The sequence below is a fragment of the Oncorhynchus masou genome, chromosome 2, assembly GCF_036934945.1.
Source record: "Oncorhynchus masou masou isolate Uvic2021 chromosome 2, UVic_Omas_1.1, whole genome shotgun sequence".
Classification (NCBI taxonomy): domain Eukaryota; kingdom Metazoa; phylum Chordata; class Actinopteri; order Salmoniformes; family Salmonidae; genus Oncorhynchus; species Oncorhynchus masou.
Genome location: NC_088213.1, coordinates 21,034,341 through 21,061,692, shown reverse-complemented (window position 1 = coordinate 21,061,692; position 27,352 = coordinate 21,034,341). Strand labels below are relative to the sequence as shown.

The 27,352-nt window shown below is 43.8% G+C and overlaps 1 protein-coding gene across 1 annotated transcript in view; it reads left to right on the top strand.

Moving 5' to 3' along the window:
* The window catches only part of LOC135556793 (protein unc-13 homolog C-like), a 197,187-nt gene that overhangs the window by 153,181 nt on the left and 16,654 nt on the right, over positions 1-27,352 (top strand). The window contains exons 25-30 of the mRNA XM_064990238.1: positions 3,818-3,906; positions 5,297-5,437; positions 16,184-16,307; positions 17,223-17,282; positions 18,337-18,417; positions 24,755-24,902. Coding sequence (XP_064846310.1) covers positions 3,818-3,906; positions 5,297-5,437; positions 16,184-16,307; positions 17,223-17,282; positions 18,337-18,417; positions 24,755-24,902 — 643 coding nt within the window. The remainder of the gene's footprint in view (positions 1-3,817; positions 3,907-5,296; positions 5,438-16,183; positions 16,308-17,222; positions 17,283-18,336; positions 18,418-24,754; positions 24,903-27,352) is intronic.

Sequence of the window (27,352 nt, the reverse complement as noted above, 5' to 3'; positions counted from 1 at the left end):
CATATTACCTTACCTTACCTTAACAAACCGGTGCCCCCGCACATTGACTCTGTAAGGTACCCCCCTGTATATAGTCCAGCTATTGTTACTTTACTGCTGCTCTTTAATTACATGTTACTTTTATTTCTTATTCTTATTCATATATATATATGTTGTTTTTTTACTGCATTATTGGTTAGGGGCTCGTAAGTAAGCATTTCACTGTAAGGTCTAGACTTGTTGTATTCGGCGCCTTCAACTAATAACATTTGATTTGATTTAATGTGATGACCTGTCATCAACATGGAACACAAACACAAAACACAAACAACACCCACACACACACACACACACACACACACACACTTTTGTTTGCAGAATAAGTGGCGATGTAACTGTCACGTCGGGATAGTGATGGGTGTGGAGTCAGACGCAGAGAGCAGAAGGTAGACGGGAAAAATGCTTTAATGTCCTCATCCACAGTAACAGGGACAAACATGGGTGAAGCACAAAACACAGCCGCAACAAAACCCAAACCCACTGTTACCAAAACACAGGCGCAACAAAACCCAAACCCACTGTTACCAAAATACCAGACAGCGAAAACCCAAAAGTACACAAACACATTTAAGTCATTTAGCATTTACATTTACAAACACCACTCATGTAAAATAACCACAAGCTCGCACAAACACCAGCGGGCTAAACAAAGTTAAGTAACACCCATCCCAAAACCCCAACAAGGAACAGGTGAAAACAATTAGACAAAAACAAACGAAAAGGAAAAAGGGATCGGTGGCAGCTATTAGACCGGCGACGACGACCGCCGAGCGCCACCCGAACAGGAAGGGGAGCCACCTTTGGTGGTATTCGTGTAACTGGTGAATTGTAGGATCTATAGAGTAGACTTAAACACATCAAGGAGCAGGCCAGTCAGAGCAGGCCAGTCAGAAAGTCTTTAGTCATTCTAAATGACGCTGTCTTCCCCTCTGTTCTCTTTTCAGTACACCCTGGAATACACAGACAGGCCCTATAATATTATATCCCAAATTACACCCAATTCCCTACAGACAGTAGTGCACTACTTTTAACCAGGGCCCATAGTGCACTACATAGGGAACATTTAGGATGCACCCAATGTCCTCTCCTCCTGACATGGTACTTCAGAGGCATCCAGTAATGTGGGGACTGTGAGCCAGACACAACATGTGCTTTGCGTACTAACCATGTACTTGACTGACTATCAGAGAATAGAGTTGGGAGGCTGGGTCCTGTGAGCTGACTGAGTGACGATGAGACTGTCACACCCAGATAGATTAGATCTCCCCTCTAAAACACATTTAGAGGGTTGGGGATCTATCTGTCTCCACCAAACCTGCCCTAAAACACATTCACAGGGTTGGGGATCTATTGTCTCCACCAAACCTGCTCTAAAACACATTCACAGGGTTGAGGATCTATTGTCTCCACCAAACCTGCTCTAAAACACATTCACAAGGTTGGGGATCTATCTGTCTCCACCAAACCTTCTTGCTCTAAAACACCTTTATGCTGCCTTTCGAATGGCACCCTATTCTCTACAGAGTGCACTACTTTTGACCAGAGCCACTATATAGGGAATAGGTTGATATTTGGGACACTTCCTTAAAGTGGCTGTTGCCCCCCTCCATGGCATGGCACACCCATACCCTCGCCCCCATCCTGTCCACCCATCCCTCCCTGTGTCATCCAGTCTGAACTCTGCCCCCCTTCATGCCAGAGAGGCCAACATAGTCTGCATCTCAAATGGCACCCTATTCTCTTTATAGTGGACCACTTTTGATCGGAGCCCTATGGTCCCTAGACAAAATGAGTGCACTATATTGGGAATAGGGTGCCATTTGGGACACTAACATATTGATGGAGTGAAGTAATGATGTGTTGGCATAGGGCCATGTTCAGGGTTGAGGTGAGAATAACTCACCCTGGTGTAAATCATTAATTGATGTCAATGAGAGACTCAACATGAGATCAAGTCAAATGCCAGAATTCCGCCCGTAGTAATGTAGTGATATAGCACCCTATTCTTTACAGTGCACTACTTTTGACCAGAGCCAAATGGACACTTGTCACTCTACTCTCTATATAGTGCAATACTTTTTAACTTTTGACCATGGATCGCATAGGACTATGGTCAAAAGTAGAGCACTATATAGAGAATATGGTGACAAGGGTCCATAGGGCTCTGGTCAAACGTAGTGCACTATATAGAGAATAGGGTGCCATTTCAGACAAAGTTTTTGTGTGCAGAATATAAGGCCCATAGTGATGCAGTGATATGGAGATGTATAGTGTTAGTCATATAGTAAAGATGTATAGTGTTAGTGATATAATGGAGATGCATAGTGTTAGTGATATAGTAAAGATGTATAGTGTTGGTGATATAGTAAAGATGTATAGTGTTAGTGATATAATGGAGATGTATAGTGTTAGTGATATAATGGAGTTGTATAGTGTTAGTGATATAATGGAGTTGTATAGTGTTAGTGATATAATGGAGATGATTAGTGTTAGTGATATAGTAAAGATGTATAGTGTTGGTGAAATAGTAGAGATGTATAGTGTTGGTGATATAGTGGAGATGTATAGTGTTAGTGATATGATGGAGATGTATAGTGTTAGTGATATAATGGAGTTGTATAGTGTTAGTGATATAGTGGAGATGTATAGTTTTAGTGATATAATGGAGATGTATAGTGTTAGTGATATAATGGAGTTGTATAGTGTTAGTTATATAATGGAGTTGTATAGTGTCAGTGATATAATGGAGATGTATAGTGTTAGTGATATAATGGAGATGTATGGTGTTAGTGATATAGTAAAGACGTATAGTGTTGGTGATATAGTAGAGATGTATAGTGTTGGTGATATAGTGGAGATGTATAGTGTTAGTGATATAGAGGAGATATAAAGTATTAGTGATATAGTAAAGATATATAGTGTTAGTGATATAGTAAATATGTATAGTGTTAGTGTTAGTGATATAGTAAAGATGTATAGTGTTAGTGATATAATGGAGATGTATAGTGTTAGTGATATAGTGGAGATGTATAGTGTTAGTGATATAGTAAAGATGCATAGTGTTAGTGATATAGTAAAGATGCATAGTGTTAGTGATATAGTAAAGATGTATAGTGTTCGTGATATAGTAAAGATGTATAGTGTTAGTGATATAGTAAAGATGTATAGTGTTAGTGATATAATGGAGATGTATAGTGTTAGTGATATAGTAAAGATGCATAGTGTTAGTGATATAGTAAAGATGTATAGTGTTAGTGATATAATGGAGATGTATATTATTAGTGATATAGTAAAGATGTATAGTGTTGGTGATATAGTGGAGATGTATAGTGTTAGTGATATAGTAAAGATGTAGAGTGTTGGTGAAATAGTAGAAATGTATAGTGTTAGTGATATGATGGAAATGTATAGTGATAGTGATATGATGGAAATGTATAGTGATAGTGATATAATGGAGATGTATAGTGTTAGTGATATAGTAAAGACGTATAGTGTTGGGGATATAGTAGAGATGTATAGTGTTCGTGATATATTGGAGATGTATGGTGTTAGTGATATAGAGGAGATATAAAGTGTCAGTGATATAGTGGAGATGTATGGTGTTAGTGATATAGTAAATATGTATAGTGTTAGTGATATAGTAGAGATGTATAGTGTTAGTGATATATTGGAGATGTATAGTGTTAGTGATATAGTAGAGATGTATAGTGATATTGATATAATGCTGTATTGATGTAGCAGCTAATGATGGGCATCTCCCTGCCTGTTACTGTTGCAGCTGGATGCTGAGGCCAGTGAACTACTGAAGGAACTGCAGAACAAACTCAACACCGTGCTGGATGAGCTCAGTGCAGTCTTCGGCTCCAGGTGTGTGTGTGGGGAGTGGTTCTGTGTGCATGTGTGTGTCTGTGTTTATGTTTATCTGTGGTCTGTGTGTGTCTGTGGTCTGTGTGTATCTGTGGTCTGTGTGTATCTGTGGTCTGTGTGTATCTGTGGTCTGTGTGTATCTGTGGTCTGTGTGTATCTGTGGTCTGTGTGTATCTGTGGTCTGTGTGTATCTGTGGTCTGTGTGTATCTGTGGTCTGTGTATGTCTGTGTGTATCTGTGGTCTGTGTGTATCTTTGTTCTGTGTGTATCTGTGGTATGTGTATATCTGTGGTCTGTGTGTATCTGTGGTCTGTGTATGTCTGTGTGTATCTGTGTTCTGTGTATATCTGTGGTCTGTGTGTATCTGTGGTCTGTGTGTATCTGTGGTCTGTGTATATCTGTGGTCTGTGTGTATCTGTGGTATGTGTGTATCTGTGGTCTGTGTATGTCTGTGTGTATCTGTGTTCTGTGTATATCTGTGGTCTGTGTGTATCTGTGGTCTGTGTATATCTGTGGTCTGTGTGTATCTGTGGTCTGTGTATATCTGTGGTCTGTGTGTATCTGTGGTATGCGTGTATCTGTGGTATGTGTATCTCTGTGGTCTGTGTGTATCTGTGGTATGTGTGTATCTGTGTATGATCTGTGGTATGTGTGTATCTGTGGTCTGTGTGTATCTGTGGTCTGTGTGTATCTGTGGTCTGTGTGTATCTGTGGTCTGTGTGTATCTGTGGTCTGTGTGTATCTGTGGTCTGTGTGTATCTGTGGTCTGTGTGTATCTGTGGTCTGCGTGTATCTGTGGTCTGTGTGTATCTGTGGTCTGCGTATATCTGTGGTCTGTGTGTATCTGTGGTCTGTGTATGTCTGTGTGTATCTGTGGTCTGTGTATGTCTGTGTGTATCTGTGGTCTGTGGGTATCTTTGTTCTGTGTGTATCTGTGGTATGTGTATATCTGTGGTCTGTGTGTATCTGTGGTCTGTGTATGTCTGTGTGTATCTCTGGTCTGTGTGTATCTGTGTTCTGTGTGTATCTGTGGTATGTGTGTATCTGTGGTATGTGTGTATCTGTGGTATGTGTGTATCTGTGGTATGTGTGTATCTGTGGTATGTGTGTATCTGTGGTATGTGTGTATCTGTGGTATGTGTGTATCTGTGGTCTGTGTGTATCTGTGGTCTGTGTGTATCTGTGGTCTGTGTGTATCTGTGGTATGTGTGTATCTGTGGTCTGTGTGTATGTGTGTATCTGTGGTATGTGTGTATCTGTGGTATGTGTGTATCTGTGGTCTGTGTGTATCTGTGGTATGTGTGTATCTGTGGTATGTGTGTATCTGTGGTATGTGTGTATCTGTGGTATGTGTGTATCTGTGCTAACCCTGTGTTATTTCCCTGTCCAGTTTCAAACCGGTGATTGAGGACTGTGTAAAGCAGATGAACCAGGAATTAGTCCAGATGAAGGGGAGTGCTGCAGGGAAGAGCAACGCTGCCATGGATGCTGAGACTGTCCTCAGACCACTCATGGACCTCCTGGATAAAAAGTAGGTCCCTATAGGCAAATTATCAGCTGGCTTACAGGTTAGTATCCAGTAGCGTATCCATGTATCTCCTGGATATAAAGTAGGTCCCTATAGGCAAATTATCAGCTGGTTTACAGGTTCGTATCCAGTAGCGTATCCATGTATCTCCTGGATAAAAAGTAGGTCCCTATAGGCAAATTATCAGCTGGTTTACAGGTTCGTATCCAGTAGCGTATCCATGTATCTCCTGGATAAATAGTATGCTTCCGTTTACACCCTTGAGTAAACATTGAGGTAACCAGTTAGTCAAGAAGTGAGAGGGTTGGGTTAGTAACCGTTAGTTGAGAGGTTAGTAAACCCTAATGCAACTCCTGGATAAAAAGTAAGTGTTTGTTTTCACTGAGGATTCATATTGTAAGACTCAGTAGGTTTCTGAATGCATGTGGAGGAGCTTTTCCTAGAGGAGCTTTGAGTTAGTCAACCAGTTATTCTAGAGGTTGGATCTTTGAGTTAGTTAACCAGTTATCCTAGTAGTTGGAGCTTTGAGTTAGTTAACCCGTTAACATAAAGGAGCGTTGAGTTAGTTAACCAGTTAACCTAGAGGAGCTTTGAGTTAGTTAACCAGTTATAATGATGGAGCTTTGAGTTAGTTAACCAGTTATCCTAGAGGAGATTTGAGTTAGTTAACCAGTTATCCTAGAGGAGCTTTGAGTTAGTTAACCAGTTATCATAGAGGAGCTTTGAGTTAGTTAACCAGTTATCCTAGATGTTGGAGCTTTTAGTTAGTTAACCAGTTATCCTAGAGGTTGGAGCTTTTAGTTAGTTAACCAGTTATTCTAGAGGAGCTTTGAGTTAGTTAACCAGTTATCCTAGAGGAGCTTTGAGTTAGTTAACCAGTTATCCTAGAGGTTGGAGCTTTTAGTTAGTTAACCAGTTATCCTAGAGGTTGGAGCTTTGCGTAAGTTACCCAGTTATCCTAGAAGAGCTTTGAGTTAGTTAACCAGTTATCCTAGAGGAGATTTGAGTTAGTTAACCAGTTATCCTAGTAGTTGGAGCTTTGAGTTAGTTAACAAGTTAACCTAAAGGACCGTTGAATTAGTTAACCAGTTATCCTAGAGGACCGTTGAGTTCGTTAACCAGTTATCCTAGAGGAGCTTTACGTTAGTTAACCAGTTATCCTAGATGTTGGAGCTTTGCGTAAATTAACCAGTTATCCTAGAGGAGCTTTACGTTAGTTAACCAGTTATCCAAGAGGAGCTTTGAGTTAGTTAACCAGTTATCCGAGAGGAGCTTTTAATTAGTTAAAACCTCTTGAAGCTAGGTGGCACTATTTTTATGTTTGGAAAAATAATGTTCCCAATGTAAACGGCTTATTTCCCAGGACCAGATGATAGAATATGCATATAATTGACGGATTAGGATAGAAAACACGCTAAAGTTTCCAAAACTGTAAAAATATTGTCTGTGATTATAACAGAACTGATATTTTAGGCGAAAGCCTGAGAAAATCCAATGAGGAAGTGACTCTTATTTTGAAACCCTGTGCTCCTATGCATCCCTATTGCCCATTTAAAGGGATATCAACCAGATTTCTTTTTCTATGGCTTTCCTAAGGTGTCAACAGCCTTTAGACATAAGGTGTCAAAGGCCTTTAGACATAGTTTCAGGCTTTTATTTTGAAGAATGAGCGTGAACGACCACATTGCGTAAGTGGACAGGTGGGGGCTCTCAGAGTGAGTTGTGCGCAATTGAGTAAATCCGCCATTGTTCCTCCCGCTGTTATGAAAAAAGCTATAAACGTTATAAAAACGTTTGGCATGTTTCTGTGGACATTATGAAGACTATTTGGAATTTCCGTCTGCTTTGTCATGACCGCTCTTTCCTGTGGATTTCTGAACATAACGCGACAAACAAACGGAGGTATTTTGGGTACGGAAACATGGATCACCACAGATAACACTGCTACTCCTACTGCTCTCTCTTCGTCCGACAACGTGTTCTCGCACACCCCGAGAGCTTCTGGTCAGCGGGGTGGTGGCACCGGGATCCTCATCTCTCCCAAGTGGTCATTCTCTCTTTCTCCCCTTACCCATCTGTCTATCGCCTCCTTTGAATTCCATGCTGTCACAGTTACCAGCCCTTTCAAGCTTAACATCCTTATCATTTATCGCCCTCCAGGTTCCCTCGGAGAGTTCATCAATGAGCTTGATGCCTTGATAAGCTCCTTTCCTGAGGACGGCTCACCTCTCACAGTCCTGGGCGACTTTAACCTCCCCACGTCTACCTTTGACTCATTCCTCTCTGCCTCCTTCTTTCCACTCCTCTCCTCTTTGACCTCACCCTCTCACCTTCCCCCCTACTCACAAGGCAGGCAATACGCCGACCTCATCTTTACTAGATGCTGTTCTTCCACTAACCTCATTGCAACTCCCCTCCAAGTCTCCGACCACTACCTTGTATCCTTTTCCCTCTCGCTCTCATCCAACACTTCCCACACTGCCCCTACTCGGATGGTATCGCGCCGTCCCAACCTTCGCTCTCTCTCCCCCGCTACTCTCTCCTCTTCCATCCTATCATCTCTTCCCTCTGCTCAAACCTTCTCCAACCTATCTCCTGATTCTGCCTCCTCAACCCTCCTCTCTTCCCTTTCTGCATCCTTTGACTCTCTATGTCCCCTATCCTCCAGGCCGGCTCGGTCCTCCCCTCCCGCTCCGTGGCTCGACGACTCATTGCGAGCTCACAGAACAGTGCTCCGGGCAGCCGAGCGGAAATGGAGGAAAACTCGCCTCCTGCGGACCTGGCATCCTTTCACTCCCTCCTCTCTACATTTTCCTCCTCTGTCTCTGCTGCTTAAGCCACTTTCTACCACTCTAAATTCCAAGCATCTGCCTCTAACCCTAGGAAGCTCTTTGCCACCTTCTCCTCCCTCCTGAATCCTCCTCCCCCCTCCTCCCTCTCTGCAGATGACTTCGTCAACCATTTTGAAAAGAAGGTCGACGACATCCGATCCTCGTTTGCTAAGTCAAACGACACCGCTGGTTCTGCTCACACTGCCCTACCCTGTGCTCTGACCTCTTTCTCCCCTCTCTCCCAGATGAAATCTCGCTTCTTGTGACGGCCGGCCGCCCAACAACCTGCCCGCTTGACCCTATCCCCTCCTCTCTTCTCCAGACCATTTCCGGAGACCTTCTCCCTTACCTCACCTCGCTCATCAACTCATCCCTGACCGCTGGCTACGTCCCTTCCGTCTTCAAGAGAGCGAGAGTTGCACCCCTTCTGAAAAAACCTACACTCGATCCCTCCGATGTCAACAACTACAGACCAGTATCCCTTCTTTCTTTTCTCTCCAAAACTCTTGAACGTGCCATCCTTGGCCAGCTCTCCCGCTATCTCTCTCAGAATGACCTTCTTGATCCAAATCAGTCAGGTTTCAAGACTAGTCATTCAACTGAGACTGCTCTTCTCTGTATCACGGAGGCGCTCCGCACTGCTAAAGCTAACTCTCTCTCCTCTGCTCTCATCCTTCTAGACCTATCGGCTGCCTTCGATACTGTGAACCATCAGATCCTCCTCTCCACCCTCTCCGAGCATCTCCGGCGCGGCCCACGCTTGGATTGCGTCCTACCTGACAGGTCGCTCCTACCAGGTGGCGTGGCGAGAATCTGCCTCCTCGCCACGCGCTCTCACCACTGGTGTCCCCCAGGGCTCTGTTCTAGGCCCTCTCCTATTCTCGCTATACACCAAGTCACTTGGCTCTGTCATAACCTCACATGGTCTCTCCTATCATTCCTATGCAGACGACACACAATTAATCTTCTCCTTTCCCCTTCTGATGACCAGGTGGCGAATCGCATCTCTGCATGTCTGGCAGACATATCAGTGTGGATGACGGATCACCACCTCAAGCTGAACCTCGGCAAGACGGAACTGCTCTTCCTCCCGGGGAAGGACTGCCCGTTCCATGATCTCGCCATCACGGTTGACAACTCCATTGTGTCCTCCTCCCAGAGCGCTAAGAACCTTGGCGTGATCCTGGACAACACCCTGTCGTTCTCAACTAACATCAAGGCGGTGGCCCGTTCCTGTAGGTTCATGCTCTACAACATCCGCAGAGTACGACCCTGCCTCACACAGGAAGCGGCGCAGGTCCTAATCCAGGCACTTGTCATCTCCCGTCTGGATTGCTGCAACTCGCTGTTGGCTGGGCTCCCTGCCTGTGCCATTAAACCCCTACAACTCATCCAGAACGCCGCAGCCCGTCTGGTGTTCAACCTTCCCAAGTTCTCCCACGTCACCCCGCTCCTCCGCTCTCTCCACTGGCTTCCAGTTGAAGCTCGCATCCGCTACAAGACCATGGTGCTTGCCTACGGAGCTGTGAGGGGAACGGCACCGCAGTACCTCCAGGCTCTGATCAGGCCCTACACCCAAACAAGGGCACTGCGTTCATCCACCTCTGGCCTGCTCACCTCCCTACCACTGAGAAAGTACAGTTCCCGCTCAGCCCAGTCAAAACTGTTCGCTGCTCTGGCCCCCCAATGGTGGAACAAACTCCCTCACGACGCCAGGACAGCGGAGTCAATCACCACCTTCCGGAGACACCTGAAACCCCACCTCTTTAAGGAATACCTAGGATAGGATAAAGTAATCCTTCTCACCCCCCCCTTAAATGATTTAGATGCACTATTGTAAAGTGGCTGTTCCACTAGATGTCATAAGGTGAATTCACCAATTTGTAAGTCGCTCTGGATAAGAGCGTCTGCCAAATAACTTAAATGTAAATGTAATAAAAATAATCTTTATGGAACTAAAGGAACATTTGCTGTGTAACTGGGAGTCTCGTGAGTGAAAACATCCGAAGATCAAAGGTAAACGCTTAATTTGATTGCTTTTCTGATTTTCGTGACCAAGCTTCCTGACCAAGCTTCCTGATGCTAAGTGTACATAATGCTATGCTAGGCTATCGATAAACTTACACAAACGCTTGGATTGCTTTCGCTGTACAACATCATTTCAAAATCTGAGACGACAGGGTGATTAACAAAAGGCTAAACAGTGTTTCGCAATATTGCACTTGTGATTTCATGAATATGAATATTTGTTAGTAATAGTATTTGACTGTTGCGCTATGCTATTCAGCGTGGCTGATGACAAATATACCGGATCCGGGATGGGTGGTTCCAAGAGTTAACCAGTTATCCTAGAGGTTGGAGCTTTTAGTTAGTTAACCAGTTATCCTAGAGGTTGGAGCTTTGAGTAAGTTAACCAGTTATCCTAGAGTAGCTTTGAGTTAGTTAACCAGTTATCCAAGAGTTTGGAGCTTTGAGTAAGTTAACCAGTTATCCTAGAGGTTGGATCTTTGAGTAAGTTCACCAGTTATCCTAGAGGAGCTTTGAGTTAGTTAACCAGTTATCCTAGAGGAGCTTTACGTTAGTTAACCAGTTATCCTAGAGTAGCTTTGAGTTAGTTAACCAGTTATCCAAGAGTTTGGAGCTTTGAGTAAGTTAACCAGTTATCCTAGAGGTTGGAGCTTTGAGTAAGTTAACCAGTTATCCCAGAGGAGCTTTAAGTTAGTTAACCAGTGATCCTAGAGGAGCTTTGAGTTAGTTAACCAGTTATCCTAGAGGTTGGATCTTTGAGTAAGTTCACCAGTTATCCTAGAGGAGCTTTGAGTTAGTTAACCAGTTATCCTAGAGGAGCTTTGAGTTAGTTAACCAGTTATCCTAGAGGAGCTTTGAGTTAGTTAACCAGTTATCTTAGAGGAGCTTTGAGTTAGTTAACCAGTTATCTTAGAGGAGCTTTGAGTTAGTTAACCAGTTATCTTAGAGGAGCTTTGAGTTAGTTAACCAGTTATCTTAGAGGAGCTTTGAGTTAGTTAACCAGTTATCTTAGAGGAGCTTTGAGTTAGTTAGTTAACCAGTTATCTTAGAGGAGCTTTGAGTTAGTTAACCAGTTATCCTAGAGGTTGTTCGAGCTTTCCATTTGTGTCTGTTTAGTTAGTTAACCAGTTATCCTTGTTTTTTGTTACTCTGTTGTTGGTGGGTTTCGTGTATGTATTCTCCGGAGGTCCTGTGTTTGGGCTGGTCAATTGTATGCACCCTTTGTTGGCGTGACCGTTTTTGTGCGCCGGAGAATTAAATCTACTGAACCCTGTTATCCCCACCACTCCTAGTAAATCGTAACAAGCTTTGAGTTAGTTAACCAGTTTTGCTAGAGGTTGCTTTTAGTTAGTTAACCAGTTATCTCAGAGGAGCTTTGAGTTAGTTAACCAGTTATCTTAGAGGAGCTTTGAGTTAGTTAACCAGTTTTCCTAGAGGTTGGAGCTTTGAGTTAGTTAACCAGTTATCCTTGAGGTTGGAGCTTTTAGTTAGTTAACCAGTTATCCTAGTGATTGGAGCTTTGAGTTAGATAACCAGTTATCATAGAGGAGCTTTGAGTTAGTTAACCAGTTATCCTAGAGGAGCTTTGAGTTAGTTAACCAGTTATCCTAGAGGAGCTTTACGTTAGTTAACCAGTTATCCTAGAGGAGCTTTGACTTAGTTAACCAGTTATCCTAGAGAAGCTTTGAGTTAGTTATCCAGGTATCCTAGAGTTTGGAGCTTTGCGTAAGTTACCCAGTTATCCTAGAGGAGCTTTAAGTTAGTTAACCAGTTATCCTAGTGGAGCTTTGAGTTAGTTAACCAGTTATCCTAGAGGAGTTTTGGGTTACTTAACCAGTTAGTCTAGAGGTTGGAGCTTTGGGTCAGTTAACCAGTTAGCCTATAGGTTGGAGCTTTGGGTCAGTTAACCAGTTAGCCTAGAGGTTGGAGCTTTGGGTTAATTAATCAGATAGCCTAGAGGTTGGAGCTAGAGGTCTGCATGGGACTGATGCATTCATTCATCTTGCTTTCGCCCGAACCCACAGATTTTCATATCGCACCCGCCCACATCTGCTGGCTTTATGTCTGACTCTCACCTGCCAGAGCAGGAACTGGTCCGGAACCCAACTGCAGTCCTGGAATGTTATTTCAGGCACAGTCCTATGTGACGACACAGATCACATACAGTAACCATGGTCACAGCAATTTTGCAACCTATAAGCAATATCAAAATGCACAAAAATAACAAAGAAATGGGTAAATTTCTTGGTCGCGGGAAGTCGGGGGGGATGTTTGTGTGTGGGGGGGGTATTATTATAAAAATTATTACATATGTCATTATTATATATATCACTAATTTGTTGGTGCATTAACAGTGATGGTAAAATATATATATATAAATCGTTTATTAATTGTGATTGATCAGAGGGTGCACACTTGATCTTGCACGCCCAACTAGAAGAGGAGAGGGAGGCTACTTAACTTGATTCAGCGTATTCTGAGTGTGTGAATAATGCAACAAAGATGTGCTTTAAGTACAGTAGGCTAATAAAGCATAGAAAGCAGAAAGACAACCGTTTCCAAATAATCTGGGGACAACAAAAACATTTGAACCCTAAAATTGTCTGATCTGGCCGCCCACTCCCAGGTGCAGCAAGATAAATGTCCACCGCCCAGCAGTAGTCTCTGTCAGGACCCGATCTATGATCTCTGCAGCCCTCTAGTTCCAGCCTTGGGTTAGGTAACCAGCTAGCCTACTACAGGGTTCCCCAACTCTCGGCCTATTGGCCCCTCAATTTTTCTGAACAAAATAATAAATAATTATTAATAACATTAATTTAATAATTGTGGAAATCTGTTCCACAGTATTCCCTCACATAATAGAGATACAGGTAATTTCCAAACTAAAGGAAAGTGTCTTAACAGGGTGTTGGGCCACCACGAGCCAGAACAACTTCAATGCACCTTGCATAGATTCATAAAGTGTCTTAACAGGGTGTTGGGTCACCACGAGCCAGAACAACTTCAATGCACCTTGCATAGATTCATAAAGTGTCTTAACAGGGTGTTGGGTCACCACGAGCCAGAACAACTTCAATGCACCTTGCATAGATTCATAAAGTGTCTTAACAGGATGTTGGGTCACCACGAGCCAGAACAACTTCAATGCACCTTGCATAGATTCATAAAGTGTCTTAACAGGGTGTTGGGTCACTTAACACGAGCCAGAACAACTTCAATGCACCTTGCATAGATTCATAAAGTGTCTTAACAGGGTGTTGGGTCACCACGAGTCAGAACAACTTCAATGCACCTTGCATAGATTCATAAAGTGTCTTAACAGGGTGTTGGGTCACCACGAGCCAGAACGAGTCAAACAACTTCAATGCACCTTGCATAGATTCATAAAGTGTCTTAACAGCGTGTTGGGTCACCACGAGTCAGAACAACTTCAATGCACCTTGCATATATTCATAAAGTGTCTTTACAGGGTGTTGGGTCACCACGAGCCAGAACAACTTCAATGCACCTTGCATAGATTCATAAAGTGTCTTAACAGGGTGTTGGGCCACCACGAGTCAGAACAACTTCAATGCACCTTGCATAGATTCATAAAGTGTCTTAAAAGGGTGTTGGGTCACCACGAGCCAGAACAACTTCAATGTACCTTGCATAGATTCATAAAGTGTCTTAACAGGGTGTTGGGCCACCATGAGCCAGAACAACTTCAATGCACCTTGCATAGATTCATAAAGTGTCTTAACAGGGTGTTGGGCCACCACGAGTCAGAACAACTTCAATGCACCTTGCATAGATTCATAAAGTGTCTTTACAGGGTGTTGGGTCACCACGAGCCAGAACAACTTCAATGCACCTTGCATAGATTCATAAAGTGTCTTAACAGGGTGTTGGGCCACCACGAGTCAGAACAACTTCAATGCACCTTGCATATATTCATAAAGTGTCTTTACAGGGTGTTGGGTCACCACGAGTCAGAACAACTTCAATGCACCTTGCATAGATTCATAAAGTGTCTTAACAGGGTGTTGGGCCACCACGAGTCAGAACAACTTCAATGCACCTTGCATATATTCATAAAGTGTCTTTACAGGGTGTTGGGTCACCACGAGCCAGAACAACTTCAATGCACCTTGCATATATTCATAGTGTCCAGAACTCTATTGGAGGAATACGATACCATTCTTCCACAACAAATTCCATAATGTGGTGTTTTGTTGATGGTGATGGATAACGTGTCTCAGGTGCCGCTCCAGAATCTCTCATTAGTGTTCAATTGTGTTGAGATCTGGTGACTGAGAAAGCCATGGCATCTGGTTTACATCGTTTTCATGCACATCAAACCATTCAGTGACCACTTTTGTCCTTTGGATGGGGTCATTGTCATATTTTGGGGGCAAAGCCATGGTAACCAAAATAATGGCCAGCCATTTTTATACATGACCCTAAGCATGATGGGGTGTTAATTGCTTACTTAACTCAGGAACCACACCTTTGTGGAAACACCTGCTTTCAATATACTTTGTATCCCTAATTTATTCAAGTGTTTACATTATTTTGGCAGTTAGCTGTATATGTGATTGTATACAAATGTAAGCAAGGTTTGATATTATTATGTTTTAGTTAAATATTGTATTTGTTTTGGCTTCTCGCAGCCAATTTGCAGTCTACAAATGATTTGTAATAATGTTCCGGCCCCCTGACCATCAATTCATGAGTCTAGTTGATCATCCCAGTCCTAGTAGGTCTCGAGTAGGTCCATGCTGTGGAAAGGCAGGAAGATATGGCTATTTTCCGCATCATAATGAGTCAGTCTGGAGGTGTTATGGATACACTGGATTCAATATCAATACTGATGTTACCACTCCCCCTGCGGTAGAGGAGCGCATACACAAAAATCACAAACTGACACACACACACGCGCGCAATGAAAAACATGTATTTGTTTTTATATGTGTGTACGTGCATCTGCGTGCGTCATTTGTGTCTCTGTATTTAGTTAGGGCTTGTGTTTCTCAGTATATTTAGGTGTGTGTGAGTGCGTGCAAGCCTTTGTGTGTTTGTTATTGTTGTAGGTGTTTCTCTACTTCAGAGTGGCAACATCCATATTGATATTCAATCCAGTATTCAACAGGAAGCTGTATGTATTCCAACATTATCTTGTAGGCAATCTTCTCTACTCTGACATCCATCGCATGAGCTGTGTGATTCTCTCTCAGACACTCACGGCAACAATGAGGCCAATGGGATATTACAGTAGAATCCTCTTAATAATATGCAAAACCAAATCCTCAACCAAGGTTTTCCGTTCACTGGGATTATCACATGAAACTGATGCATTTATTCCACATATCACAGCTTTTTGAACTTCACCCTTGATTGTGTTTGATCCTGTTGTCTTCCTGTAGGCCCTGTGACGTATGTGGCTTGTGACGTCTGTAACGTTGTTAAAGGGACATTTCATTCATAAATGAAAGTTTCTCAAATGTTTTCAGACCTCTAAAGTAATCTAATTTCTAGATGAAAACACATCCCACGACATCCGTTGTGTAAATCCAGCCTTACGCCTTCATCACAAATACATTGCAAAGATAAGCACGGCCTAATTCCCTGTTTTTCCTGGTTTACTCTATTTTTATCTTTGGGCTGGAGGCATATAGCTGAATCTACACAACATATGTCGTGGGATGGGGTTTCATCTTGACATTAGACTACTATAGAGGTCTCAAAACATCTCAAAAATGTTGATTTGAAAGTCTAATGATTGTGTTTCTGCTGTGGTTTTACATCTGACTTAGACTGTTGTTGGTTCTGCTCTGTCTCTATCTCTGTCTCTATCTCTGTCTCTGCTCTGTCTCTCTCTGCTCTGTCTCTGCTCTGCTCTGCTTTGCAGTTTGATTTTATTTGCAAAGATCTGTGAGAAGACGGTGTTGAAACGAGTCCTGAAGGAACTGTGGAAGATCGTCCTCATCACTATTGAGAGAATGATAGTCTTACCACCTCTCAATGACCAGAATGTAAGATGCTATGTTATACACACCAAACAGACACACACACCAAACACACATTCAACACCATTGAGAGAAAGATAGTATTACCGCCTCTCAATTGCCAGGCTGTAAGATGATATATATAAACACATGCACACACACACACACACACACACACACACACACACACACACACACACACACACACACACACACACACACACACACACACACAACACCACAGAGAGACAGATAGTCCTCACGCCTCTCAATGACCACTGTAACCATCTAACCATGATGGGAGAACCTCTTACACTGGAGCAGAAGTAGGTAGCTGTGGTTCTGGAGAGCTACAGGTACTGAAGTGTTTACTTGCCCCCAGCAGGAACCAAATGAGATAATTGGCCAATATCAGAGCTGGTCTGGTCTCCCAGGACTGAAACAAAAAACTATCTAACGGAAAAATCACTACTGCCCAGTATCTGCAACATTCCATGACCGAGGTTGTCTACCTCTGGCTGGAATATCCTCTAGTCTGTAAATGTGCACACACCGACACACTCCCACACACAAATATGTACAAAACACAGATGCACCATAGAGGATATTTACAAAGTCCAGACAAGATGATGTCTCCTTCTCTCTTTATGTGTCAGTCATGCAGGAAATGTTAGTGTAGCCTGGATAGAGGAATGAAAAGGCAAGCCTGCTTATCCAACAGGCAACACTGACAAGGCTGACAATACCCAGAAGGGATGTTCTCACACACACACGCACACGCGCGCGCACACACACACACACACACACACACACATCAAAAACAATATCCTTTACTGTACCACCTTTGTGTTTCCTTTCACATTATATTCAGCATGAAAGTGCTTCAAAGGTGTATGTATACAGTATATAGGGTATAACCCTGTCTGTCTTTTCTCCTCACAGCAAGGAGCCCAGATGATTTTCAGTGCTGCCAAGGACCTGGGACAGCTATCCAAACTCAAGGTAGGTCTGGGGCACACCGTGAGTGTGTGAGTGTGTGAGTGTGTGAGTGTGTGAGTGTGTGAGTGTGTGAGTGTGTGAGTGAGTGAGTGAGTGAGTGAGTGAGTGAGTGAGTGAGTGAGTGAGTGAGTGAGTGAGTGAGTGATAAAAGTTTTTGATAAAACGTTTTTGCAATCTCTAGTCCGTCAGAGCACAGCTACAGTAAACAGACACACATGCACACACACTGTTGTGATTATCAGAAGTCAGTCGCACACAGTCCACAACGTACATCCGCCAGAGCAGTAGATCTGTGTTAGTTGGTTAGTTCTCATAGTGATTACATCCAGATTGAGGTCATCTCTGCTAAAACAGCCCACTCCTACCCTTGTCATGCAACTTCACTTCATGCTATAAACCCATGACTAAACTGGCCAAGTCTTCATCATATTACGTAATCGTGGTTGCTTTCCAATCCGTCTGTAACACAGATGAACTGTTTTTAATGAAGTCCCTGTATCTCTGCTCCTAAATTAAAAGATCTCCCCACAGTCACACTCTTTGATCACAGTCACTAGTCTCATTTCATGTTCCAACAAGCACAGCAGAAAGATAGGGAGACAGTATTGTGTTTATGATGTGCCATGGTTGAGCAGCAATTTGCAAGCAACTGTACTGTCGCTGTCTGTACTGTTTTGCTGTATTCTCCTGCCGAATCAAATGATCAGATCTCACACTGTGTTTACCATCTCAGGAACCAGATTAATAATACACAGTAAAGGGTTGCCATGAATTTGACAGTAATTTACAGGCAGCTCGGTGGCGAGTAAAATAATGTATTTTATATATTACAGTACGCCTCAAAATATGTTAATAAGCAAGGAACAACTATACCATGCACCCACTAGTGGTCAAAATGTTTTTAGCATATGGTACTGTGTTCTGGGTGTAATTACAGTACCATTTGAAATACATCAATTAGTGTGTGTGTGTGTGTGTGTGTGTGTGTCCTCTCCAAGAGGAATGTTATGGAAACATTTATTGATGAATCTATCTCTCTCTATTCTCTCCGCTCTAGGACCATGTGATCAGAGAGGAAGCCCGTAGCCTGACACCAAGACAGTGTGCAGCCATGGACCTTGTCCTTCCCACCATCAAGGTAATGGAGAGCCCTCGCTCTATCTATCCCTCTCTCCCCCCTCCATCTGTCTCTCCCTCCACCCCTCTAACCCACCATCCCTCTCTCTTTCCATCCATCCCTCCCTTCCTCCATCCCTTTCAGCCTCCATCCATCTCTCCCATCCCTCCATCAATTCCTCTCTCAATCCATCCATGCCTTCTCCATACCTCCCTCCCTTTCACCTTCCATCCCAAACCTCATTCCCTTCTCCCTCTAACCATCGATGCCTACCTTTCTCTAATGTTGTGCAAAGAGAGATGGACAGGTTAACAGGGTAGTAGGGTTGTAAAGAGAGTTTACCTAAAGGATCATTGTAGAGTGGTGACTGTTTTAACAGGGTAGTAGGGTTGTAATGAGAGTTTACCTAAAGGATCATTGTAGAGTGGTGACTGTTTTAGTAGGGTTGTAAGGTCTTTAATAGGAGTAGTGGTGCTGAGAGGAGTCGATGCAGTCAGTACATAGTGCAGTACTTTTGACCAGAGCCCTGTGGGTGCTATTTGGGACACACACAGGAGTTCAGACCGGGGTCTGTGTGAACACTCAACGCAGTGTGGTGAAACAGAAGCTAATTGATTCCTGCATCTCCATGGACACCATGCTGTGGAATTCTCTCCACCAGTATTCCGAGGAGAACGTCCAATTAGAGGAGTTCAGTAATGCTTCCAGGAGACTCTGGCCAATCACAGTTAAGTAATTCCTTTAGGTGGAAGAGATACATAGGCTGAATGCAGGACTGATTAAATACTTAAAGGAAGTGAGGGGGGAGAGAGAGGTAGGGAGGGAGGGAGAGATTGGGGAGAGAGACTAGCGGAGATACACAGGCTGAATGCAGGACTGGTTAAAGACTTAAAGGAAGAGAGAGAGAGGAGAGAGAGAGGGAGGGAAGCAGGGAGAAATGGGGGAGAGAGACTAGCAGAGATACACAGGCTGAATGCAGGACTGGTTAAAGACTTAAAGGAAGAGAGAGAGAGGAGAGAGAGAGGGAGGGAAGCAGGGAGAAATGGGGGAGAGAGACTAGCGGAGATACACAGGCTGAATGCAGGACTGGTTAAAGACTTAAAGGAAGAGAGAGAGAGATGAGAGGGAGGAGAGGGAGAAATGGGGGAGAGAGACTAGCGGAGATACACAGGCTGAATGCAGGACTGGTTAAAGACTTAAAGGAAGGAAGAGAGGAAAGAGAGGGAGGGAGAAATGGGGGATAGAGAGAGAGATACACAGGCTGAATGCAGGACTGGTTAAAGACAAAGGAAGATAAAGAAATGGAACAAAAATGGGGAGAGAGACTAGCAGAGATACACAGGCTGAATGCAGGACTGGTTAAAGACTTAAAGGAAGATAAAGGAGAGAGAGAGGGAGGGAAGCAAAAATGGGGGAGAGAGACTAGATACACAGGCTGAATGCATGACTGGTTAAAGACTTAAAGGAAGGTGAGTGAGATGATAATAGGAGAAATGGGGGAGAGAGACTAGCATATACACAGGCTGAATGCAGGACTGGTTAAAGACTGGAAAAAATGTTTTGTTGTTGACGGGAGAAATATTGACTTGGTGATACACAGGCTGAATGGGACTGGTTAAAGACTTAAAGGAAGAGAGTTGTGTGGACTAGCAGGGAGAAATGGGGTTGTGAGGACTAGCTACACAGGCTGAATGCAGGACTGGTTAAAGACTTAAAGGAAGAGCTCTTGGGAGAGAGAGAGGGAGGGAAGCAGGGAGAAATGGGGGAGAGAGACTAGCGGAGATACACAGGCTGAATGCAGGACTGGTTAAAGACTTAAAGGAAGTTGGTGAGAGAGAGAGAGAGGGAGGAGTTGGGAGAAATGGGGGAGAGAGACTAGCAGAGATACACAGGCTGAATGCAGGACTGGTTAAAGACTTAAAGGAAGAGAGAGAGAGGAGAGAGAGAGGGAGGGAAGCAGGGAGAAATGGGGGAGAGAGACTAGCAGAGATACACAGGCTGAATGCAGGACTGGTTAAAGACTTAAAGGAAGAGAGAGAGGAGAGAGAGAGGGAGGGAAGCAGGGAGAAATGGGGGAGAGAGACTAGCAGAGATACACAGGCTGAATGCAGGACCGGTTAAAGACTTTATGCCTTCAGGAATGAAGGAGAGTTGGAGGGGACTAGAGAGGGTTGGGAGGGATAGAGAGAGACTAAGAGACAGAGATAAAGAAATGGAACAAAAAGAATGGGTACTGAATGCAGTGTTAAATGGTTAAAGACTAAAGTAACGCGAAGAAAACTAGCATAGATTCCCCATGAAATGACTTCTTTCAGGTGGTGGTGAGATACACATATCCGTGGATGAAAAATGTTTTGCTGTTGGTTATTGTTGGTGTCGTGGACTAGCTGTTGGTGTTGTGTGGACTAGCTCTTGGTGTTGGTGTTGTGTGGACTAGCTCTTGGAGTTGGTGTTGTGTGGACTTAAAGGAGTTGGTGTTGTAGTGGACTAGCTCTTGGAGTTGGTGTTGTGTGGACTAGCTCTTGGAGTTGGTGTTGGCTGGACTAGCTCTTGGAGTTGTGTGGGCTAGCTCTTGGTGTTGTGTGGACTAGCTCTTAGAGTTGGTGTTGTGTGGACTAGCTCTTGGTGTTGTGTGGACTAGATCTTGGAAGTTGGTGTTGTGTGGACTAGCTCTTAGAGTTGGTGTTGTGTGGACTAGCTCTTGGAGAAATGTTGTGGGACTAGCTCTTGGAGGTGTTGTGTGGACTAGGCTGAATGCAGGACTAGCTCTTGGAGTTGGTGTTGTATGGACTAGCTCTTGGTGTTGGTGTGTGTGGACTGGCTCTTAAAGGAAGAGAGGTGTTGTGAGGACTAGCTCTTGGAGTTGGGGTTGGAGACTAGCTCTTGGCTGTTGGGTGGTTAGCTCTTAAAGGAGTTGGTGTTGTATGGACTAGCTCTTGGAGAAATGTATGGACTAGCTCTTGGTGAATGTGTGGACTAGCTCTTGGAAGTTGGTGTTGTGTGGACTAGCTCTTGGAGTTGGCTGTGTGGACTAGCTCTTTGGTGTTGTGTGGACTAGCTCTTGGAGTTGGTGTTGTGTGGACTAGCTGGTGTTGTGTGGACTAGCTCTTGAGATAGCACAGGCTGAATGCAGGACTAGCTCTAAAGACTTGGTGTTGTGGACTGGAGAGAGTGTTGAGGGAGCTCTTAGGAGTTGGTGTTGTGTGGACTAGCTCTTGGTGCTGTGTGGGACTATTTCTTGGAGTTGGTGTTGTGTGGACTAGCTCTCTTTCAGGAGTTGGTGAGTGTGGGCTAGCTCTTGGTGATGATACACAGCTCTTGGAGTTGGTGTTGTGTGGACTAGCTCTTGGAGTTGGTGTTGTGTGGGCTAGCTCTTGGAGTTGTGGGTGCAAGCTCTTGGTGTTTTGTGGACTAGCTCTTAGAGTTGGTGTTGTGTGGGCTAGCTATTGGAGTTGTGGGTGCAAGCTCTTGGTGTTTTGTGGACTAGCTCTTAGAGTTGGTGTTGTGTGGGCTAGCTCTTGGTGTTGTGTGGGCTAGCTCTTGGTGTTGTGTGGGCTAGCTCTTGGTGCAGTGTGGACTAGCTCTTTCAGTTGGTGTTGTGTGGACTAGCTCTTAGAGTTGGTGTTGTGTGGACTAGCTCTTGGAGTTGGTGTTGTGTGGACTAGATCTTGGTGTTGGTGTTGTGTGGACTAGCTCTTAGAGTTGGTGTTGTGTGGACTAGCTCTTGGTGTTGGTGTTGTGTGGACTAGCTCTTGGAGTTGGTGTTGTGTGGACTAGCTCTTGGAGTTGGTGTTGTGTGGACTAGCTCTTAGAGTTGGTGTTGTGTGGACTAGCTCTTGGAGTTGGTATTCTGTGGACTAGCTCTTGGTGTTGGTGTTGTGAGGACTAGCTCTTAGAGTTGGTGTTGTGTGGACTAGCTCTTGGTGTTGGTGTTGTGTGGACTAGCTCTTGGAGTTGGTGTTGTATTGACTAGCTCTTGGTGTTGGTGTTGTGTGGACTAGCAATTGGAGTTGGTGTTGTGTGGACTAGCTCTTGGTGTTGTGTGGGCTAGCTTTTGGAGTTGGTGGTGTGTGGGCTAGCTCTTGGTGTTGTATGGACTAGCTCTTGGAGTTGGTGTTGTATGGACTAGCTCTTGGAGTTGGTGTTGTGTGAACTAGCTCTTGGTGTTTTGTGGACTAGCTCTTGGTGTTGTGTGGGCAAGCTCTTGGAGTTGGTTTTGTGTGGACTAGCTCTTGGTGTTGGTGTTGTGTGGACTAGCTCTTGGAGTTGGTGTTGTGTGAACTAGCTCTTGGTGTTTTGTGGACTAGCTCTTGGTGTTGTGTGGGCTAGCTCTTGGAGTTGGTGTTGTGTGGACTAGCTCTTGGTGATGTGTGGACTAGCTCTTGGAGTTGGTGTTGTGTGGACTAGCTCTTGGTGTTGGTGTTGTGTGGACTAGCTCTTGGAGTTGGTGTTGTGTGGACTAGCTCTTGGAGTTGGTGTTGTGTGGACTAGCTCTTGGAGTTGGTGTTGTGTGGAGTAGCTCTTGGTGTTGGTGTGGCGTGGACTAGCTCTTGGTGTTGTATGGACTAGTTCTTGGTGTTGGTGTTGGTGTTGTATGGACTAGCTCTTGGAGTTGGTGTTGTGTGAACTAGCTCTTGGTGTTGTGTGGACTAGCTCTTGGTGTTGTGTGGGCTAGCTCTTGGAGTTGGTGTGGTGGTGACTAGCTCTTGGAGTTGGTGGTGTGTGGACTAGCTCTTGGTGATGTGTGGACTAGCTCTTGGAGTTGGTGTTGTGTGGACTAGCTCTTGGTGTTGGTGTTGTGTGGACTAGCTCTTGGAGTTGGTGTTGTGTGGACTAGCTCTTGGAGTTGGTGTTGTGTGGACTAGCTCTTGGAGTTGGTGTTGTGTGGACTAGCTCTTGGAGTTGGTGTTGAGTTGGATATGTATTTGATTGTTTCTCTGCCATTCTTCCCTCATCAACACCTACGGTATCTTCAGAGTGAATCTGGGTTGTGCCTATTCTGCCGAGGCAGCAGAGCTACAGAGCTTAGTCACAAATGACACTGTATACGTAGGACACTACTTTTGATCAGAAGTAGTTTGCTATAGGTAATCGGATGTCATTTGGAACACAGAGCTACAGCGCTTAGGATCATTTACTCTGAGCAGCTTTGGCTCATTGACTCACCCACTGTTTTCAGTCTGTATCCAATATTCCATAATGCATCAGTGACTGGATTATATCTGAACATGACTTTCTTCTTCCAGAGCCAATGGAGGATGACCTATGAACTCATGAACTCCAGTGAGGTGGAGAGTGTGTGGGGGGGTGGAGTGTGTGTATGTGGCAGGGCTTTAAGCAATTTTCCTGTCTTAATGCAACAGTACAGGGTACATTTTTATTAGGCCTACTGCTGCCAGCCTGGATGAGCATACATAGTTATTACCTCTCCCACACAGTCTTCCACACAGTCTGGTCTGAAGATGTGAAAAGTACCTTAACTCTGTACATGTTCTATCTGGTCTCCTCACTCCTCAGATTGAAATGCCTTGAATTGCTAGCTTTTTCAGTGGTGTAGCTGGCTAAGGTGTTGTCGAGTGTTTGCGAGACAGAGGACTCGAGATCAAGTAGCAGACTTTAGGAGGGAGGAAGATGTATTGTTATACAAGCAGTTTGACAGCTGTTACGTAAGCAAACATGCTTATTATCTCTCCCACACAGTCTCCTATACAGTCAGTCTGGTCAGAAGACTTAAAGGTACATGAACATGTATGTTTTCAATCTGATCTGAGGAACCAACATTAAAATGAATATGGTGAATGAAGGCTTACCCAAGTAAACTTCAGCCCAGCTTTAACAAAAAGGGTAGCCAGGTGCTCAACTTGGGGGACAATTCTAAAAAAAGTAATCCTACCACCAGGACACTTCAACAGGTGACTATCCCAGAAAAGAAAAAGGAACTGCCTGTCTGCATATATTTTTAATTTTTAATTTGACCTTTATTTAACTAGGCAAGTCAGTTAAAAAAAAATATTCTTTTACAATGACGGTCTACCCAGACAAAACCCTCCCCTAATAACCCGGACAACGCTGGGACAATTGTGCGCCGCCCTATGGGACTCCCGATCAAGGCCGGTTGTGATACAGCCCGGTATCGAACCAGGGTCTGTAGTGACACCTTTAGCACTGAGATGCAGTGCCTACGAGTCTGGAGTCTTTTAACATACATATACAGCATCTTTGTTTTACGGGACAGACAAGCAGGCTAAATGTACTGACTATGTCTGTTCTCCTTCTGGTCTGAAGACTGAAGACAGTGAATAAAGTGGCTCTGACTTTCATTCTTTCTTTTTCCTTTCTCTCTCTCTCTTTTCCGTAGCAATATTTCCACGCCGGAGGAAACGGTCTGAAGAAGACGTTCCTTGAGAAGAGCCCTGACCTCAAGTCCCTCAAATACGCTCTGAGCCTTTACACACAGCCTACCGATGCCTTGATCAAGAAGTATATATGCACCCAAACCTCTCAAGGTAAGGACACTGAGCTAGTAGATATGCACCCAAACCTCTCAAGATTAGAACACTTAGCTAGTAGATATGCACCCAAAGCTCTCAAGATAAGAACACTTAGCTAGTAGATATGCACCCAAAGCTCTCAAGGTAAGGACACTGAGCTAGTATATATGCATCCCAAACCTCTCAAGATAAGGACACTGAGCTAGTAGATATGCATCCAAACCTGTCAACGTATGGACACTGAACTAGTAGATTTGCAACCAAAGCTCTCAAGTTAAGGACACTTCCGCTAGTATATGCACCCTAAGGTCAATTAGGTCAATTCCATTTCAGGAAATTCTAATTCCATTCTTTCTCATAGAGAAGCATTGATGGAAATTGGAATTAGAATTTCAGTTAACTTCCTAACCCTGCTCACAGGAGGCTGGTTAGGGGAGGACGGCTCAAATTGATGACTGGAATGGGATGAAGGGAATTGTATCATGTGTTTGATGAGCTGGATACCATTCCATTTATTTCATTACAGCCATTACTATGAGCCCGTCCTCCCCAATTAAGGTGCCACCAACCTCCTGTGACCCTGTGATAGTTATCCTTGCTCCTCTTACAGTGGGCTGCAGTGTTTTTCCATGTCAGCTTGGTTTCTCTTCAGTTTACCGTGTGAGATGGTTATTGCAGTAATTGCATTTGTCATCTACTGCCTCCTTCAATCCCTTTCTCTTTCTATTTTACTCTTGCTTCTCTCTCTCTTTCTCACTCAATCTCTTTTGCTCTCTCTCTCTCTTTCTCACTCACTCTCTTTTGCTCTCTCTCTCTCTTTCTCACTCAATCTCTCTCTGTCGCTCTTTCTCTCTGTCGCTCTCTCTGTCCCAGTTACATGCTGTGTTTTACTGTGTCTCTGTGGAAGTGTAGGTTTTCTGTTTTCTGTTTTCTTAATTAACAGAGTAGAGCTACCTGATGGTCTATCTAGGGCAGTGGTTCCCAAACCTTTTATAGTCCCGTACCCCGTCAAACATTCAACCTCCAGCTGCGTACCCCCTCTAGCACCAGTGTCAGCACACTCTCAAATGTTGTTATTTGCCATCATTGTAAGCCTGCCACAAACATACATTACAATACATTTATTAAAAATAAATGTTTACATACACTTAGGGTGAAATAGTTTTTCAACCACTCCACAAATTTCTTGTTAACAAACAATAGTTTTGGCAAGTCGGTTAGGACATCTACTTAATGCATGTCACAAGTCATTTTTCCAACATTTGTTTACAGGCAGATTATTTCACTTATAATTCACTGTATCACAATTCCAGTGGGTCAGAAGTTTACATACAGTAAGTTGACTGTGCCTTTAAACAGTTGGGAAAATTCCAGAAAATTATGTTATGGCTTTAGAAGCTTCTGATAGGCTAATTGACATCATTTGAGTCAATTGGAGGTGTACCTGTGGATGTATTTCAAGGTCTACCTTCAAACTCAGTGCCTCTTTGCTTGACATCATCGGAAAATCTAAAGAAACCAGCCAAGACCTCAGAAATAAAATTGTAGACCTCCACAAGTCTGGTTCATCCTTGGGAGCAATTTCCAAATGCCTGAAGGTACCCCGTTCATCTGTACAAACAATAGTACACAAGTATAAACACCATGGGACGACGCAGCTGTCATACAGCTCAGGAAGGAGACACAATCTGTCTCCTAGAGATTAATGTACTTTGGTGTGAGAAGTGCAAATCAATCCCAGAACAACAGCAAAGGACCTTGTGAAGAAGCTGGAGGGAACAGGTACAAAAGTATCTATATCCACAGTAAAACGGGTCCTATATCGACATAACCTGAAAGGCCGCTCAGCAAGGAAGAAGCCACTGCTCTAAAACCGACTGGTGCACTTCACAAAATAGATGGCATCATGAGGCAGGAACATTATGTGGATATATTGAAGCAACATCTCAAGACATCAGTCAGGAAGTTAAAGCTTGGTCACAAATGGGTCTTCCAAATGAGCATTGACCCCTAGCATACTTCCAAAGTTGTGGCAAAATGGCTTAAGGACAACAAAGTCAAGGTATTGGAGTGGCCATCACAAAGCCCTGACCCCAATCCTATAGAACATTTGTGGGCAGAACTGAAAAAGTGTTTTTGAGCAAGGAGGCCTACAAACCTGACTCAGTTACACCAGCTTTGTCAGAAGGAATGGGCCAAAATTCACCCAACTTATTGTGGGAAGCTTGTGGAAGGCTACCCGAATTGTTTGACCCAAGTTAAACCATTTTAAGCCAATGCTACCAAATACTAATTGAGTGTATGTACACTTCTGACCCACTGGGAATGTGATGAAAGAAATAAAGGCTGAAATAAATCATTATCTCTACTATTATTCTGACATTTCACGTTCTTAGAATAAAGTGGTGGTCCTAACTGACCTAAGACAGGACATTTTTATTAGGATTAAATGTCAGGAATTGTGA